Consider the following 18873-nt stretch of genomic DNA (forward strand, 5'->3'; position numbering starts at 1 on the left):
CACTACTGTTGTGGAACTTTGGGTTGACTCTTACCCTAACCTTCACCCACTCTTATTAGTTTACTGACTGTCATTACATGCCCCAAATAATTGATCACTTATTATAGCTTTACTTTTTTCAGAAGAACTAGTCTAAGAATTGCAATATGTATGTAAATCAAAATATTATCATTTCAACATGTAATGAAAATATTGTTAGGCACAGAGTCATTAAGGAATCCACACGAGACACTGAGTCAAAGCTTAACAGTATTATCAAAGGGAGGGAATGCAGGGAGAAAACAGGGAGAGAGCAGGTAGGCGGGAGCCAGCAAAACCTGGCAGCAAAAGGAAAGAAAAATGGCTCCAGCTCTCTTTCTGAGAGCTTGTAGTTTTAAAGGAATAACCATGCCTGGAGGGAGCAGTTATCAAGTAAGGACAGGTCTCCAAGGCATGGCTGTTTATCGTATTCTGATGGGCGTGGTACCTCCTGAAGGCTGTGTAGCACTGGCATGCCGGGGATCTTGCTGCCACATCTTGGTTCTGCAAAAGAAGCTAAGGGACCCCCTGGCTAAAAAAAGTCCCTTTTATATGTAAAGTTCTTTTTCTGAGACCTGAAAAATATAAAAATGCTTACTGAGAAATTTTACTCTTTTGTATTGTCTTCATAATCCGGTGTGGATTTTAAATGTACAGCTCATCTTCATTCAAACCAGACACATTTCATGTCATCAACAGCCAAACATAGCTAATGGTTGCCATATTGGACAGTGTACCTTCTCAGCTACTAGATTACCAATAGCCACATAAGTGTGGCTTTGGGCACCTCATGAATCATGGGAACTCTACAACTTCACACATTGCAAAAGTTTAACAGAATTATCATATAACATAGTTTATACTTTTAGATATATACCCCAAAGAATTGAAAGCAGGGATTCAAATAGATATTTACATGTATGTCAATGTTCAGTGCAGCATTATTCATGATATCTAAAAGATAAATTCAGCCCAAGTATCCATTAATAATGGTATCCATACAATGAAATACTAATCAGCCATAAAAAGGTATGAAATCTGATACATACTACAATGTGGATAAACCTTGAAAGCATTATGTCAAGTGGAGTAAACCAGATACAGAAAGATGGATATTGTATGATTCCATTGACATGGAATATCTAGAATAAGTGAATTCATAGAAACAGAAAGCAGAGTCAAAGTTGCCAAGGGCTAGAGGAAAGGGGAACGGGCAGTTATTGTTTAATGGGTAAAGAGTTTCTGTTTTGGGTGATAAAAATGTTTTAGTAATGGAAGGTGGTGATGGTAGGGCACCACTGTAAAATAATTAATGCCACTGAACTGCACACATAGAAATTGCTCACAAGGCAAACTATGTATGTTATACATGTTACCACAATAAAGGAAAATAAAAAATAAGTCTGGCAAAATTAAGGGTTTCCTAGGGTGACTGGCCACAGCTCTTGCCTCCTACAAAACTCTAAAGTGATCATCCTAGAAACAATTCTTCTTTTGGCTGAAGATTTGTGCCCCAGGCCTTTTCTATGCACACAGAGACCCACTAGATTAGATCATCAGTAGAGGGCCTTCTACTCTAAATGTTATGGTTGTCATCTGGGTTTTATGACCCCAAATTAAAATGATCTGACTGTGATTCTTAACTACTGGGAAAGAACAAAAAAAATTAAGAAATACACAAGCATGTTATTAAAAAAAAAAGTTGGAGAATGAAGAGGCCTACCTCAATAGAACATACATGTTTAAGGAATTAATGATTTGTTCCTCGAGTTTTATGTAAATACCAGTAGTTCTGATAATCTTTTCTTCGTCATGAAGTTAGTTTTCAAAAGAAGTAAAGGTATTGACCCTGATTAGTCAAAGAACAAATCTGGGTTAATGAAGGCATGTCAGTATTTTACATACAAAGTCTTATAGTTAGATACTAAAACTTATTTTCTTTAGCTTCCTGGGTTGTTCATCCCCACCCCCAGCTTATGAATTCGCACCACTTACATCTAAATTGTTGCTAACTTTAACTACACTCTAACATTTAGGATTTATGCTTCCCAGTGTCTCAGAGATCAAAAATGATCACCATGAAAATACTGACCCTTAAAAAGTCATAAAATTTTAAAGTATCACGTGGACTAAAATATAAAGTTGAAATGCTTCATAAATGGCCTTTCACAAAGTAATCATAGTCCACATGCTATAGAGAATATATTTAGGGACTATCTAATTCACAAAATGAGAAGGATGCAAATGAAAGGCTTGGAATAAAAATAGAAACACCCTGCAACCACAACTACTTTCCCAGAAGGGAATGTGCAAGGAGATATAAAGAGATAGTCAAATGAAACTTCCAAGTTTATGTCAAGAAAGCAAATGAGTCCAGCTCTCAAGCATTTGAAATTGTTGGCTTCAGTTTCTTATCATTTTTTATTCATTGTCAATTCAGGACTTTCTAATAAGATGAGCAGAAGAAATATACTCTATTGGCATTTTTGATGGTTTAGAATTCTGTACCCCAGAAAGCATGTTCTTAAATTTAATCCATTCCTGGGGATCTGAGCTCATTGTAAGTATGACCTTTTGATGAGATAATCTCAGTTAAGGTGTGAACTAACTCAGTCAGGATGGGTCTTAATCCTATTGACAGAGCCCTGTATAAGCAGAATGAAGTTCAGACTAAAAAATTAAAAATTGATAAAAAAGAGAAAGCCACAGAGAGAGCAGTCAGAAGCTGAAATGAAGGGAACTTGGAAGGGAAGGGAGAGGCCAGGAGAGGCCAGGATGAGCATTGCCCTGTGTCAGAAAAGCTAAGGGCCAAAAATAGCTGGCAGCCAGCCCCACAACACCACAGCTTTGGGGGAGAAGGTATTGCTTCGCTGATGCCTTGATTTAGACTTTTCCTAACCTCAAAAGTGAGTCAATAAATTTTCATTGTTTAAACCAATCTATTGCATGGTATTTGCTTGAAAAGCCAAGAAGGTAAAATAGTATTACATCTTTAAATGTTTCATAACAGAATTTTGGAAGTGATAAGTACTATATAGCTGTGACCCACTTCTGTCATTTTAAAAATGAGGAAACCGAGGCTCCAAGGAATTTAATGCCTAATTCCAGGTCATCTAGGAGGTTAGTGGTAGAATCTGGATTGGAACTTGCATCCCTTGACTCTGTGGAGAGCTTTTTTGACCATGCCAATTTAGGAAAATCCAGCAATCAATCCTCTAAGTATAAATAAAATTCCTTTGTCTTTTTCTGACTTTGATTAGCAACTGAGGATTAGGGTTGAGATAGTTGACAAATTTCTTTAGTCATTAATCAGCAATCAAATTAGGATTAATCAGAAATTTCTCTGGGTATTGTACTTGTAAGACTGCGACAAAGCTATGTCTTTGAGGTCTCCTAATCTCTCAGTAATTTTATCATATCACTTGAGTGTGCCATTGGGAGAATGAAGTTAAATGACAAGCCATACATGCTGTGCAAAAAAAAAAAATATTGTCCTTGAACAGAGCTGTTTTCTTTATCAATTTTTTAAGAAATTAATCTAATGAAGATGACTACCACAGGTATGTGCTGAGCTATGCACAAATGCTCCTTTATAGATTCATCGAAATTTTACTTCCCTTTTTAAGTTACTGGACATGAAGGGACTGTTTCCTAAGTACTGAGCTCACTATACACTTAACATCTTAAACAATTTTCATTAATAACACAATTGCAAATAATTTTCAGTCAAAAAGTTACACATCTACATTTTTATAAACTGAAATTTTAATATAAATTACACTTTTCTAAATGTAATTTTCCAAAAGTCTTTGGAGAAAGACTACCTGACTACCAAAGGCTCGTCTGAAAAGTATGGCTCCCTACTGAATTTACTGATGAATATTACCAAAATTCCAATGTCAACTTTAAAATTAGACTTTTAAATCTTGTTAAAATATAAGCATTATATGGGACATATTAAGCCATTTTCAGACAATGACATCTTAGTTTAGTTTTTTAGTGTGGTGATCCAGTCACTTAACAAAGCCCAAAAGAAATTGGAAATGGGGCACATATACTGGGTATTTGAAGAAAATGAAACTAGAATTGTTATGAGCATGAGGTGTAAAAGTAGGAACTTAATGAGGACAAAGGTTTTGAGCATTATGGATGCCCAATGTGAGAGCATGTTATAGAAGAGATAAAGGAGGCAGGAAGAAAGCAAATATGCATTTTTCTTTGTTTACAGTATTAACCTGAGCCAACAATTCCTCTATGAGTTGTGATGACGTGTAAAAAGGACTTTTTAATTCTATTCCATGAGCATAAGAATATGCTCCACACTTAAGTCCATATTCACATTTTCCTGAAACATTCATTCTCCTTTTCACTTTCTAACCTACATCTTGGTAAGAAGTCAGCAGTGAACTTTTCCAGGCAAGTTAAAGTGATGAAATGAATAATCAGGAAGCAGGATGGAAGAGTGTTGCTAAGAAATGGGTATATATGATGCCTCATACGATTTTACACATACTACAGCAAATAAATTAGACAAGGGGGATATATTGACACAGTGTCACCTAAGTCTGTCATTTTGCTTTGGTGTTTTAATTAGTTTTCTATTATTTAAAGCAGCAACCTTTATTGTTTTTTGATAAAAATGAGCAACTGAAGGGCTAAAATGGTAATCAAAAAGGTTATTTGATGAAAGGGATTATCTAATCTGTGCTGTCCAATATAGCAGCCATTAGCCACTTGTGTCTACTTAGGATTTTATATGGGGCTAATCCACATTTGCAGCATGCCAGCATAGAATATACATGCTGAGTTTCAAAACTTAATATGAAAAAAGAGTAAAGGATCTCATTAATAATTTTATATTAATTATGCATTGAAATGATAATATTTTAGAAATACTAAAATAAAATATCAAAATTAGTCACCACTTTTTTTTTTAAACAAATTTAGTGTGACTAACTAGAAAAACTAAAATTACATATGTGGCTAATATTTGGGGCTTTCGTTATATTTCTACTGGATGGAAGAGCTCTAAGGGATTTGGTTTTTAAATGTGAAATGCTTGTAAACTGGACTTTTTAAATATATTGTAATAATTATAAAGTGTTCAAATGTTTTATTTTGAAAGCAGATGTATATTTGAGCCTGAAAAATCATACTCGACTTCTTTCTCAACTCTTGAGGGTATGCTTGCATAATTTCTTTACATATGTTATTTAGAGCAAGTGAAAAATGTTCTGTACTATTCTGATAATGCCTGAAGGGAAGAGTCACTGAAGGAAGGTTATCTGATTTCTTTTAAAGGAATATACCACCTATCCTAGCCAGTTTGCAGACACCCATTACATTTGGCAAAGATCTGTCATGTGCTCATCCTTATTGACTGGCATGAATAAATGAATATTTAATCTGAATGACCACAGGGGACATACTGATTACTTGCAAGCAAGCTTCAGAAAATGTCAGTCACATCAAACCATCTAGATGACTTTCTGGAGACTGTCAATGGATAATTGAAGATAGTCAAATTCAGAATTTATGTCATTGGATATCATATTGTGAAACTAGCATTTATTTAATTTAAAATAAACTAGGGATGAGTTTGTTACAGAGTAAGTCAATTTCATACGTGAAAAATCAGAAACATTCACATTTTGTGTACAATGTTACACACTGTGAAAGTCACATTTAACACTGAATTTTCACAAAATCTAGCAATTTTTTGTTTAGTATAGTTTTGGTGACAAAATATTATTATGGGTGTTTTACCTATTTTGGGCATATGTGAGATGAATGCTTGTCACCACAAAAGAGAGATTATCTTTTGAGGTCAGAGAGTTTCTGCATCTTGGTTTTAAACTACTAACTATATATGACGTGATGAGAAAACGATAGCTTTTTTATTGAAGGCCAAATTTAAGCAACAGGCCTACTTTCAAAAATAACTTCAAAATCAGTCAACAAAAGCTTCCTCAAGTGAGACTTCATATTTTACTTTCTGGTAGGAAGTGTAATTTTAGAAAAGTATAACCTTTTCTGGGTGGCGTTTACTCACTCTGTTTTGTATTTACAGAATTTCTGATTTACTAACTATAATCCTAAAACTGTGATTCTTGTGACATGAGTTATGATGGGTTTTGGTACCCGTTTTAACTCTTTACTATCTTTTGTGTAATAATTTAATTATGTCTCAATATTTTAATTTAGGATCCTCTTATGATTTATCTGCTTCTAATAATACAAATATAAATCTGTGACATGCATTAAAATGCCTGTATGCTTATCATCTGGCAGATTTTCTAACATAATGATTTTGACTAGATCTGGAACTCAGAATCTCTTCTCTGTGCTTGGTTTCAGAGTTAAATTCTGCAGGTGCTTTTAAGGAGGCTGAATCTCAAACTGTGCTCCATTTATAAACCTGTAAAAATAAATAAGATCCCCAACCACCTACACTCTGCTACACATTGTTTCCAGCACAGGGACACGTCTGCAAGCTCCCTGGGGTCCCAGTGAAGGGCTGTGTTGTTAACATGTCCCTGGAGTCCCTGTAGGCAATCATCTTTCTCCTACTAAACCATTATCCAAAATCGATTCTTTTGCCTTATCAAAATAGGAATAAAAGCACTGAGAATACTGGGGAGGAATAGGGGTCAAGACCTTATTCCATGAGATATCTTGAAGACAAGATTATTACCTTTCTAAAACCCATCTCTATTTCGGTGTCATACAGAATGATCTACAGTTATTTGTTGCAAAACCTTAACATTAGTATTGCACATCCATAGGACTGAAAACAGAGTCAGCATCTGGGTCCGCTACTTAAAAAAACAAATGAATTAAATTAATAACAGATCACCTATTTTCATTATGAAAACTGATTTTGCTTACAGGGGAAAAGGTGTTGGAAATAAGTCAAAGTACATCGAAGAATTTCAATTTGCTAGTAGCATTTTTACATTTCCCCATAATAAAAATGAGCTTTTAGTACCTTTCTTACTTGTCACAGTATCATAATTTAAAGGCATAAAGACTATGATGGCTCTCAGAAAATGCTATTTTGGTATCTATTACCCTTTATTGAAGATGGGAGATACAAGAAAAGGATCAGTTTAAAATTCATGGAAATAGTTCCCTATTAGTTTTTTCCTTGACTTCACATTAAAATCAATGTTATAAAACCTGGGAAGGGTCAGAAGAAAGATCTAAAAGTGATTTTAAAAATTTAGACAAAGACTTTTGTAAAGAGAGTGTATTAGTCAGAGTTCTCTAGGGAATCAGAACTGACAGGAGATATATGTAAATGCTATGAGAGTTTATAAAATTGTCTCACACAATTTTGGAAATGCACGAGTTCAAATTCCACAGAGCACGCTGCCAGCTGGGAACTCCAATGTAGGTTTTTGATGAATTCCACAGGAGAAGCTGGCTGGCTGAAGAAGACATGAAAACTCTCTTTGCTGACTGCTGAAGTTATCATTCTCCTTTTAAAGCCTTCAACTGGTTGGATGAGATGTCTCTCATTGAAGGCAATCTTCGCAGTAGTTTGTAGATATATTCAGCCATAGAAGCAATCAACTTGATGATTTAAGTACATGATATGTCCTCACAGTAACAGTTAGGCAAATGCTTGCTTACTTGACCAAACAACTGGGTACCATTGTCTGGCCAAGTTGACACACGAACCTAATCATTACAGATGATATTTTGCCTAATGAGTGTTGGGAAAGCAGAGGAGTATTTCCATGATAGTCTTCAAGTACAGTATATGGAAAGTTAGTTAGAAAGGTCCTTCTCATCTTTTTTAGATCTTAGGACTGGGTCTCAGTAAAGTAGGTAAAGGACTAGGTTTTCCAAGGACTTCTCTACGCAGGTTTAATTGTTGATGATATAGTCTTTTTATTCCCTTTTCATTTGCAAGAAATTAGTATAATAGTATCCAGTGTAAATGTACATTTGTTAAATGTTTTTTATTACTATTTTTAAATGAATTACATTTTTAGATAACATTTTTATAACATCAGAAATAGGTGCATTCACTCTGTTTTATTCTCTCAACTGAATTTTAAGAGAAAAAAAGCATTCATTCCTAAGTACTAAAAAGCTGAAGAATAAATCAGACCTCAAATAATTGTCTTTTTCATTTTCCAGATATTGATTAAAAATAAGACTATGGGGATTTATGGATTATACTGATTATGATAGAAATAAGTGGAAGATTTTAAATATAATTTCCATTTTGTCATCATTGTCAAGAAAAGTTAGTGGAGATTTACATTAAACTTACATGAAACTGCTAATGTATAGGTCTTTTTTTTTTTTTGCAAATATATGTGTAGTCAGTAAAAAATAATCTAGAAAATCCTATATTCTCCTTCTCAAAACATACACACACATGTTTTTGGAAGAAGGAGGATGAAAAAATCACCTAAAATATCCCTGCTTAATCATTTAATAGCAATTAATGCCTTTCCCTTTTGAAGCTGACACATTTGTGCTCATTGGTTGTGGCTTTGAATCAAGTGCTCTCTCTGGTCTGAGTTCTGGGCCAGGCTGCAAATTGCATCACACTTTCTTTACTCTTGAGAGACAATGTGGTATTTTGAAATGAACTTGGGTTTTTAAGTCAAGGAAAGATAGGTATTCCACTACTCCCGGTGTAATGCTGGAAAATAGTTTAATTTCTGAGCCTCCATTTTCTTAACTGCAGAGGCAGAACGACTTCATATGGTCTTTGTGATGAATAAACACCAAAAGTAGCCACCATATGGAGCGCCTACTGTGATCCAGTCACTCCATACATCTCTTCATTATCATTCATCTTTCTAACAGCCAGGATTCAAAATTAGGTTTATGTCAGAAGGGTCTAGGCCATTAACCACTGTATCACGTGGTGGTTGTTATTTTGTAGATTTTAAATTTGCTAAATCTAGCACTATGTAGGCAGTCACTTCATTCTTAATGGGACAGTGTTTCCAAATTACATTTTATAGGTTTTGGTGTTTTGTCTTTTCTCCCCCCTGAAAAATGCTGTTATATTAGCTAAGTGGCACTTCTATCCTTAGTGTATGAATTAGTGTATGCTTACATTAGGGAGTATTTTCAAAGACCTGATTACCTACCTGCCTGATGATTCTTCTACTGTTGGTCTAGAGATTTCTGGCTTCCTTATTTGATGTGTTAGGAAGGTAAAAGTTTCCACAAATTATATTTCTCAAATATAGTAATAGTATGGATTATTTCTGTGCATCTTTTAGATTGCTGTTATTACTGCTAATGAAGATGATTTGAATGTAACTAATGATTCACACCGTTTTACATCTAAAATTGAATCTCATGTTAACTTCATATATTGTGGAAATATAATATTGCTATATAATTTATAATCACATCACATACCAATGAGCATAAATATTTAGTATTAAAAATGCGAAAGAATTAATATTTAATTTTAGCCTATGCTGTGCATTTATTTCTAATAAGTAAAGGTTATTTCTCTACTTTAAGTAGATTTAAACCGTAAAAGTCTAATAGGAAAAAAAAAACATTGAAGTGTGTTCCACTTTTCTTAGTTTTCTCTCATATCATTTATTGGGATATGCAGGATTCATCACTATTTTTAATGTATGTTTATTCGATAAGCATATATTGAGATTCCATAGAAAGCATAGCAATTTACCGAAAGCTGTAGTAACCTTATGGATGCTAAAATATGATAGCTCATAGACTTCGGGGGAGCAACTGGCAGTTTCTGTTTGTTTTCTTAGAATTTAGCCAGTGTATATAAAAAATCTGTTTCATTTCAAATGTTCTAACTCAAGTTAGAAGGTAACATTTAGCAAATTGCCCATCATCCACTTTGCAGACTTTTGGGTAAAAGTTCTACATGTGTAAGTTCCACTTTACATAGCAACGTCTTTCCTCTTACAACTGAATATTTACAAAAATGAGCAATAATATTATCTCAGATATTCATGAGACTTCATGCCAGCATGAAGTTTACACTGAGACTAATGGTTTACACTGCCATTAAAACCACTGCAACTTTACAGTTTATAAAGCACCTCCTCATACATTCTTATTTGATCTCCTGAACCCAAGGAGGAGAGCAAACATAGCGGACACTCGTCATTTTTGCCTGCCAAGCATCCAAAGCCCCTTCCTTCCTGAGCAGATCCCTGAGATAAGATGGGTGGAAGAAAGAGGGCTCCGCCTCCATCTGGGAAAATGAGGAAGACAGCAAATGTTCTCTCTCACCTTTCTGGGGTGGCTCCAGTGTTCTCATGTGACTGAGACTCAGCCAAACTCCTGCTTGGAAGTTTTTCCCGGAAGTCAACGGTGCAGATCCCAGGAGGAGAGTTGGAGCCCTTTCCTGCGGGTGGCGGTGTTAATGGTAGCACCAGCGCGCCTCCCCTGGTGATGGGTACAGCTAAGGTTTCTAGAATCTGGGGCCAGAGGAGGCTACATTGCAATCCTTATGGAACTCCTTTGATTTCTGTTCCTGTCCGAAGGTTTTTCAGCCTTTTCCCTCAGCAAGCTATCTCATATCTATCCAGTACATGCCATGTTGAGTTTAACTAGAATTGGCTCTTGTCTGCAACCTGGAATTCAGGTAGTTATGACAAATATTGCTATTCTCATTTTATGGACAAAGAAACTGGGCATTACTGAAGCTAAGTAACTGGCTTGAATGACTTAAGTAGTTATGTAGACAAACCAGTTCTAGTATCTCCTAATTAAGGCATACAGCAGCCTCTTTGGAGACTGACATTTGCTTTCTTTATTTCCCTTTGATTGCAGTCCTTAATCTTATTTCTTGTCATAACGTGTCTCTGCTTGATGTAATGTGTGTGGGTCTCCTACACTAGACTGTGAGCACTGGAAGAAAAGAATTAGTTACAGTCATCATTTTACCCCAAATGTATAGTAGAGTACCTGGGTGCATAATCAGTAATAAAGATTTTAATGAGTGGATGAGCGAACAAATGAGTATGTAAATTATTCAATTAACTGAAAATACCAATACGATTTTGAGGACATTGCTTAAATTGTAACATTAATTTAAAAAACACCATCTATGTTCTTTATCAATCAAAATTGTGAATATTTTAAATGAAGTGGTTTGCCTTGAAAGCATAAATATGTTCACTTATTAAATAATTTATTCCATTGCCTGCTGTGTGCAAGGCCCTTAATAGAGATAAATAAGAATTAGTGTCCTTTTTCAAGAAGGCAGTCTGATAGGGGAAGTAAATGATTCCAGGGCTCAGATCATAGAGGTGTAGAAAAATGTGCCCTGGCAATCTGAAGAACATAAGAGCAGCAGGCCCACTGTCAGTAGCCATGGGTACCGCTCAAATGGTGAGGAGATACAGCTCTGGACAGGACACGGCTTACATCAATGACATGAGCCAAAGTTCCTTGAAAGCTGAAGAAAAGCATAATGTGCTTTGCCTTCCTACAATGCTGTAGAATTGCTAAAGCAAAAAAGAAACAACCAAAAAACAAATTACCTTTATTTGGACATAATTATTTTTAAAAAGGTTGTGACAGAGACTAATTATCATAAAATTCAAATAATTTTGGTGTTACCATGAACCTATTTGAGAACAATACATCAAACTATATTCTAGTTTTGAGCATGAAGAGAGAACTCTATCTTTAAAATTAAACCCAATACAATAGAAGCAATGAATAAAGAACCAACTATGCATAATAGGATACAAAATTGTCAATAGATGTTCCATTCTTTATAACTTATGCACCATGATGGCACATAGTAAGAGAAAAAATTGACTCCATCTTGTTTCGGTGTCATTTGCAGACAATTACTACGGTACGCCAAAGCCTCCAGCAGAACCAGCACCATTACTATTAAATGTGACAGACCAGATACTTCCGGGAGCCACTCCGAGTGCTGAAGGAAAACGGAAGAGGAATAAATCCGTGAGCATTATGGAGAAAGCAAGTGTAGAGCCTCCTGAGGAGGAAGAGGAAGAGAGGCCCGTGGTCAATGGAAATGGAGTGGTCATAACGCCAGGTAAGACATTTCCATGTGTTATGAGTTCATTGCTTTGCTGTTTGAGAGTCTCTATCTGTGTTCCAATAATTGCAGTTATCTTCCCAAAGAGAAGGTTATGATAGCAGATGGTCTCAAAGTGAGTCTTGGATCTAATTTATTGTTCTTAATTTTGATATATTAAGCAACTCATTCAACTTTCTCGATTTTTGTTTTCACTTATAGACTATTAATGACAAAGTAGCAAATGGTTTAAACCTCTTAGGTGTTACAAAATGTCAGTGTGATTGTGCACTGTTCCAAGGTCTCTGTTTATTAATGTTAGAAAAGGAGCTATCCTTAAAAATCTTGCTATCCTCGCAGTTCTGTAAATAGAGGTTGTACCATGCAATTTACAACTTCAATGACTATCCTTCAAAATGGCTACTCCTGTAGGACACCCATGTATTTGTCATCCCTCCCTTACCACCCAGTCTGACAACAGAGAAAAATATCTCTATTCATTGACATTGTGAAGGCACCTAGCTTTGAAGAAGAATTGTTATACCTTTTGTTTATAATCTATTACACCACAAATAAAAAGAATATTAGACATTGATATAAAGTATGTTTGTGCAAGGTACAGATTTACTTTTTTTCTTTTGCTTATTATTCGCAGAGCACCAAAATTGTAACCAGTAAAATAGAATTGCAGTCATAACGAAATGTTACCAAAACTAAAACTATGCCGTTCTTGTAGCCTCTAAGTTTGGTATTTGTTTCCAAAGTTTTGCTTTAGTTATTTATTTTTTAATTGTAGTATATCAGTGGACATTGGAAATCTATGGGCTACATTAAGGCTCTTGAAAAAAAACATTGGCACATGTGCTTCATGTACCTGTTGTTTTCCTTTTAAAGATATTTCCCACTACCTACTTGGCCATCGTATTTGTATCTTTCACTGTTTCTTCCATACTGACAGAGAATTTGAATTTTCATGCTCAATTTGTCAAAGAAAAGCTTCATAAACTTAATTTTTTTCTTCTTTATCCAAAACACATGCAAAAGTGTTCTCTTTATTGAACAGAAGGAGACTAAAATCCAATATGTTCTAATCTAAAAGGTGGTTCCATCTTGATTACTCTGAGGAAAACAACCTCCCACTTTATTATATCCGGGTAAAACTTATTTTCTGACTCTTACAATAATTGAATTCTAGATATGAATGCTAAAATCACTACAGATAAGTAATATAGCATGTCTCCTATAAAATGATCTGGCAATTATCAAGCAACTATGCATCTTCCCCTTCTTTTGATTTTGAAATATCTGTGTCAAAATATTTCCTTTTCATTATGTAATGCATTTAAATTAAGTTGTTAGTACATATTTTTGTTAGTTGCGCTTTGATGTGAGAAGCAAAACAATTGAAGAAGTGATTACAAAAGAGGCAGAAGTTAGGAGTCAAAGAACAGTTACAGAATTTCTTACTGTTTAACGACCTTTTCATTAAAGGCCCTGGTTGGATAGGCAATGGCGGTTCAGTGGCAGAGTTTTCACCTGCCATGCTGGAGACCCAGGTTTGATTCCTGGTGCCTGCTCATGTAAAAAAAAAAAAAGATTCCCTGGTTAAGCTCCAATCATTGATTCATGTGGAATCTGTAGGCAAATCAAAGGAAGCATCCTTGACCCATGGATTCTTAAACTAAAAACGTATTTATTTGGGAGGTATGATCAATCTAGAAAGCAGCATTCCCTGTTATTCATACCTCAGCCATGAAGACAGGGTACTATTATAGTTAGGAGGACTTCATGGGCTCCAAGGCAGGTGGACTGAGTTGAGCTCTTCCTGACCAACCCTAGCTACATGATTGTCTCTGCATCCCTGAGCCTGAGGATGGTAGAAAACAACTGTCCAGGAAACCTGGACTATCAACATGCCACAAACGGAGCAAACCTGACTGGGCCAGTGAGCATTATAATTACTGCCTTTTCCTTTCCCACTGTAGGAGAGAGAGAGATGCAAATTAGGCAGTTCTTCAACCAGCGTTCAAAGGCAGCAGAAATAGTCCCAAACCAGTAAATTGGTCCATCATCCTCATTAGAAACCTTATGGTAGCCCCCATCTTTGAAATATGTGTATGTTTATCCAGTAAAAACTTAAGGATTTTCTTCCTTCCTCTCTCATACACATCTAATTTTTCACCTTTTGGACCTCATCACATTTTTTATTCTACTGCAGGGACTTTATCCTGCCTTTGTCTTCTTTCCATACACATTAATCAGATACAGTAAATTTCAAAGAATATTTGGAAAATTGTTGCTTAAATTTTATTTAACACTCTCCTATACCTATTAATAGCCTATAATAATATCAGATAATTCAGAGCAGAGTATAATCAATAATACATATTTAGAGAATGAGAAAAACTTACTGAGGTAACTATTTCATTTCATTTCATTACAAAAGATATTGATAATAATAATAATATATTAATTCATTTCTTTCGGGTGCTTACCATGTACTAGAAGATGCTTAACCTTATTATATATATATTAGTTCATTTAATCTTCCTACTAGTTCTATTAGGTGGGTACTATTTTACAGATTAGAAACCAAGGTATATTAAGTTAGCTAATTTGTCCAAGGACTGGAATTAATACATAGGAAGTCTAGGTCCAGAACCCATGCTTTACCCATTATGCTCTCCTGTGACTTGTATCACCAAATGCAAGCAGAAACATATTTCCTAGCAATATGTACATACATGGCAACAATTTTACTTATAAATCTTTAAAAATAACATATAAATTTCACTTTATCAAAGCTCCTTTTTTCTTACATTTCTGGAAATGACATGCAAGTGAATTTATTTCCCTCTGTGGGTATAAGAAATTCCTAGTCTTACGTTCTGTGGTATATGAGCATAGAACCTACCAACTTTGGCTCATATACCCTACAAAAATGATTTGTTCTATATAAATAAAGGTTTCCAAGGATTTCTCAATTTAATTCCACTACCCAGTTGTTCAGTTTTCCTATTTTCTTTTCTTTTTTGAACTATAGTTTATCCTTTAAACTATAAATTCCTTTTCTTTGAGGCCATATTTACGTGAAATCAGTGACCACCTTCAAATATGTAAGTTCTTCATGAAGATCTGCTACTATTATCAATGAGAATTCAAGTAAGGCATGTGAAGACCCACTTGATGTGAGTTTCCTCTCTGTGCTCACACTTTCAGTGGATGCCTGGCTTCAGCCCATAGCTCCTAAACAAGCCACCTAATAATCTTTCAGCGTCTCGAGACAGGTCAGAAGGATTTCTCTTTCTGCCAAAAGTCACCCTGGCAATGAAAAGCAACATAGGTCTATCCTTATAAATGTAGTTCTAACCTCAGAAATGTAGTTCAAACCTTAGAAATATAGTTCTATCCTTATCATTTAAAGAAACTACAAAAATAAAAATAAAATAAATCATGAGCACAACTCTCCTCTAATGGATGCATGCAGTGGGGCTAGCCATGTAGTGTGTATATGTAATCACTAATCCCAAATGATAACATACTTATTTTCGGATGAGATACAAAACTGGGAGGGCTTAAATTTCTTGACTCAGGTAGCAGTTCATTTAGTGGCAGAGAGATTTGGGCCAGGGAATATCTCATCTCATCCTCTCCCCCTGCCCCATATCTGCCTAGGCTGCTAACCATTTTGAGGACAAAGTGACATCCATGAGGTAAATTCCAATCCTGCATCTCGGTTTATTTAAATCTACAATTTTTTCACTATGTTTGTCCTTCACTGGGTTCATGACAGCACTGGGTTCATGTCAGAACTGATGTTTGCCAGAATGATCTAACCTTACCTTTTTTTAGAGAGTTAGTCTTTAAATTGGTGTTTTAATCTCGTATCCCCAGGAAACCTTCCCTGACATTAACCTCACCTATATTTAGGAATCTTTTCCTCTGTTTATCCTGTTTGAGCTGACATTTAGTCCCACGGCTTCAAATACTATAAATTTACCTGTGGTCCTCACTGCTCTCCTGTGTTCCAGAATCATGTTTCTACATGTGCCTATCAGGCAGCTCTACCTCAACATTTCTTCTGCCATGTAAATGCAACACATTCACCCAAACTCTTCTCCTAACAAACAGGCAAACCAACGTGTAAGTCCTTTACCTGATTTCTCCAATTCTTCTTTACTCCCAGATACCTCTGAGTCTTCTTCGATGCTTTCTCTCCCCCAGTCTCGACATATATAATAGGCATAAAAGATCACCAGGCCCTTAGCTTTCATCCTATCCTTCTAAGTATCAGTGCCACATCTTAGATCAACTAACTGCCTTCTCACCTCCTGTTTGAACCACAAGTCTCTAGCTGTTCTGCATGCCTCCAGGATCCTTCCAGGCTAAACATTACCTTTAATCCTTCCATCAAGTTAAGTTTGTAAACCAATGCTGGTCATGTAACTATCCTGTTCAAAACTTGGATAAGTTTCTGTTTCTACTGTTTCAAATTCCTTGGGCAGCCATTCATGCTCTTGACCATATTCATTTATTCAAAATTCACTGAAATGTTTCATATCCCTTAAGAATTACTTGTTAATTTCTACAGTGAAAAGTTGAGACTACCCATCTCTGAACTACTATAGTACAAGTTACACCTTCATTCCGTTGGGAGGCTTTGGTTAGCTTGGTATTCTTGAGTAACTTGTCATTATACACATGACTGGCATTCCTACGTGTATTGCAAGCATTCTCAGGACAAGGACTACATTTATTTTTCTGTTTACCTGTCTCAGTAATTAGCATACATCTTTAAATATTTTAAGTACTCAATAATTTTTTTTATTTTAAAATTAAATCTTTAATTTTAGCCAACTATTTTTTTTCACCTCTAGAAAATGTCAGTTTTACCATATCAGTATGATTAAATTCATTTCGTGCTCCTTTTCCTCTTTTCAATGTTGTCAACACACAATGCTTTCTAAGTTTGAAAGATATAAGGTTACTGATCCCACAATGGATCAGTTAGTACGATAACAAAAGAAAATTATGCAGATATTTATTTTCAAAAATATATTCTCAGAGATGAGAATTATTTCATGTCCTTAACTTTAACAATATCAAAAATAGATATTTGATAGATTAAGTAGGTAGCTTTTAAAAGTTTGGACTCTTCTGAAGAAAATCTAAGTCCTGTGAACTATAGCAATTGAGTTTAACTCTCTTGGATTTCTTTTATTTCATGAGTTATCTGCTAAACTTTTCCGGAAAGTAATTCCCTATTATACTGTAACTTCCCCTCACCAGCAATGGGTATGCCTAGTGCAAAGCGTTAGAAGTGCACATATATTTAAAAGGCAGTGAAATCTCTGTGTTAGTACTCACCCCCCCCCCCCCATACACACAATGCCAGGAGGAACAGGGTCCGTGAGAGCTACCTTCTCCAACAAAGGGAATACAGTGTGTGTACACAGAGCTGCCTTCTCCAGGCTCCTAAGCCCACAATTAGTGCAAATGAACTGCGTCTCCTGGAGAGCAAACAGAGTGCCCCTTATATGCTCACCGAGTGTCCTCAGCAATGATCTCAGTTCACCAGTAGGCTCCCGCATCCAGGTCCTGTGCCACTTGGCACACTGACTGTGCACACACCATCAGTCCTGCTTCTCTGAATGAGATCCTGTCACTGTCAGAAGAATTATGTCCTCCGTAGTGAATCTCGCTGTTTTCCTGTGAATAATGGGCCACTCTGAAACCACCCCAAGGCCTTTCCTCTGCATATTTTTGGGTAGGTTCACAGAGACGGAGATTTGTGTATCCACCCAGATCATCATCTTTTTTGGGGGGGGGAGTGGGGAGAATGGGGGGTCGGGAAGAGGCTTAATTTTATGACTTTGTTCCCAAACAAAGCTCCCCAGTGGGTGGGAAATTTTCTGAGGCTATTTTACATTAATCGTCTAAAATCAAATGTTCCATTAAGGGGCATTGATCTTTTCTAAGGAATTATATGATTAAATATGTATATGATTAAAACTAATTATAAAATGCTCTGAGTATTTAGGTGTGATTACAAAATCACGGCATGATCACTTTAGACTTTGTGGTTATGAACTTTAGTACTAATTGTAACTGCAGCATTTAAAGAAAGAAAAAAGAAACCATAACTAGTTTCAGGAATGTTGTCTAAATCAAGGCAGATGAATTGCATTTAAACTGAAAATGATGCATTTATGTGAATTTCTTCATGCCTTCATGCCCTGACTCAGCATTGCAGGAGCTTGTGCTCAACCTCTGAGTGGAGTGTTTTGTTTTTACCTTTCTAAGGGCTTATTTAATGCATGTATGAGAGAGATTTGACTACGTCAATGAGGTTTACAGAACAAGAAAAACCAGCGTAACACCTCAGGTTTATACAGTACTCACAGGCTTTAAAGTGTGCGGACTAGTTGGAATGTTTGCATTTCTTCAGATCCTCCAAGCATTCTTGGAGCCTAAGCATATTTCTAATTACTGTCGTCTATTCTCTCTAGGTCTGATTTTCACCCTGCGTTTTGCTTTCTTATCTCATGTTTCTCCTCACAGAAGTAATTATAATTCTTGATGTGAAATCCCAGCTACTTTATTGCCAAAGATTGGCCTAGTTATTTCTGGCTCGGGGCTGGCCTTTCTCACTGCAGAGGAAAGGTCTCTGGATAAGGTCCCTCTGCACATTCATTCCTTCCCCATGACTCCATCCTCAGGCACTCCACCCTTATCTTTTCCTCCTAATTGACGTCTAGCCTTCATCAAAAAATACCTTGACTCCAATTTAGCTCCCGGGAATAGTGCACTTGAATTATCAAGATCAAGCTCAAATA

At 35.9% G+C, this 18873-nt stretch overlaps 1 protein-coding gene across 6 annotated transcripts in view; it reads left to right on the top strand.

The window, feature by feature from the left end:
- MAGI2 (membrane associated guanylate kinase, WW and PDZ domain containing 2) overlaps positions 1-18873 on the top strand; it is a 1430555-nt gene that overhangs the window by 944242 nt on the left and 467440 nt on the right. For all 6 annotated transcript variants that reach the window (XM_077153531.1, XM_077153591.1, XM_077153676.1 and 3 more), the window contains exon 4: positions 11840-12055. In XM_077153531.1, coding sequence (XP_077009646.1) covers positions 11840-12055 — 216 coding nt within the window. The remainder of the gene's footprint in view (positions 1-11839; positions 12056-18873) is intronic.

The sequence above is a fragment of the Tamandua tetradactyla genome, chromosome 1 (assembly GCF_023851605.1).
Source record: "Tamandua tetradactyla isolate mTamTet1 chromosome 1, mTamTet1.pri, whole genome shotgun sequence".
In the NCBI taxonomy this organism is placed as follows: Eukaryota; Metazoa; Chordata; class Mammalia; order Pilosa; family Myrmecophagidae; genus Tamandua; species Tamandua tetradactyla.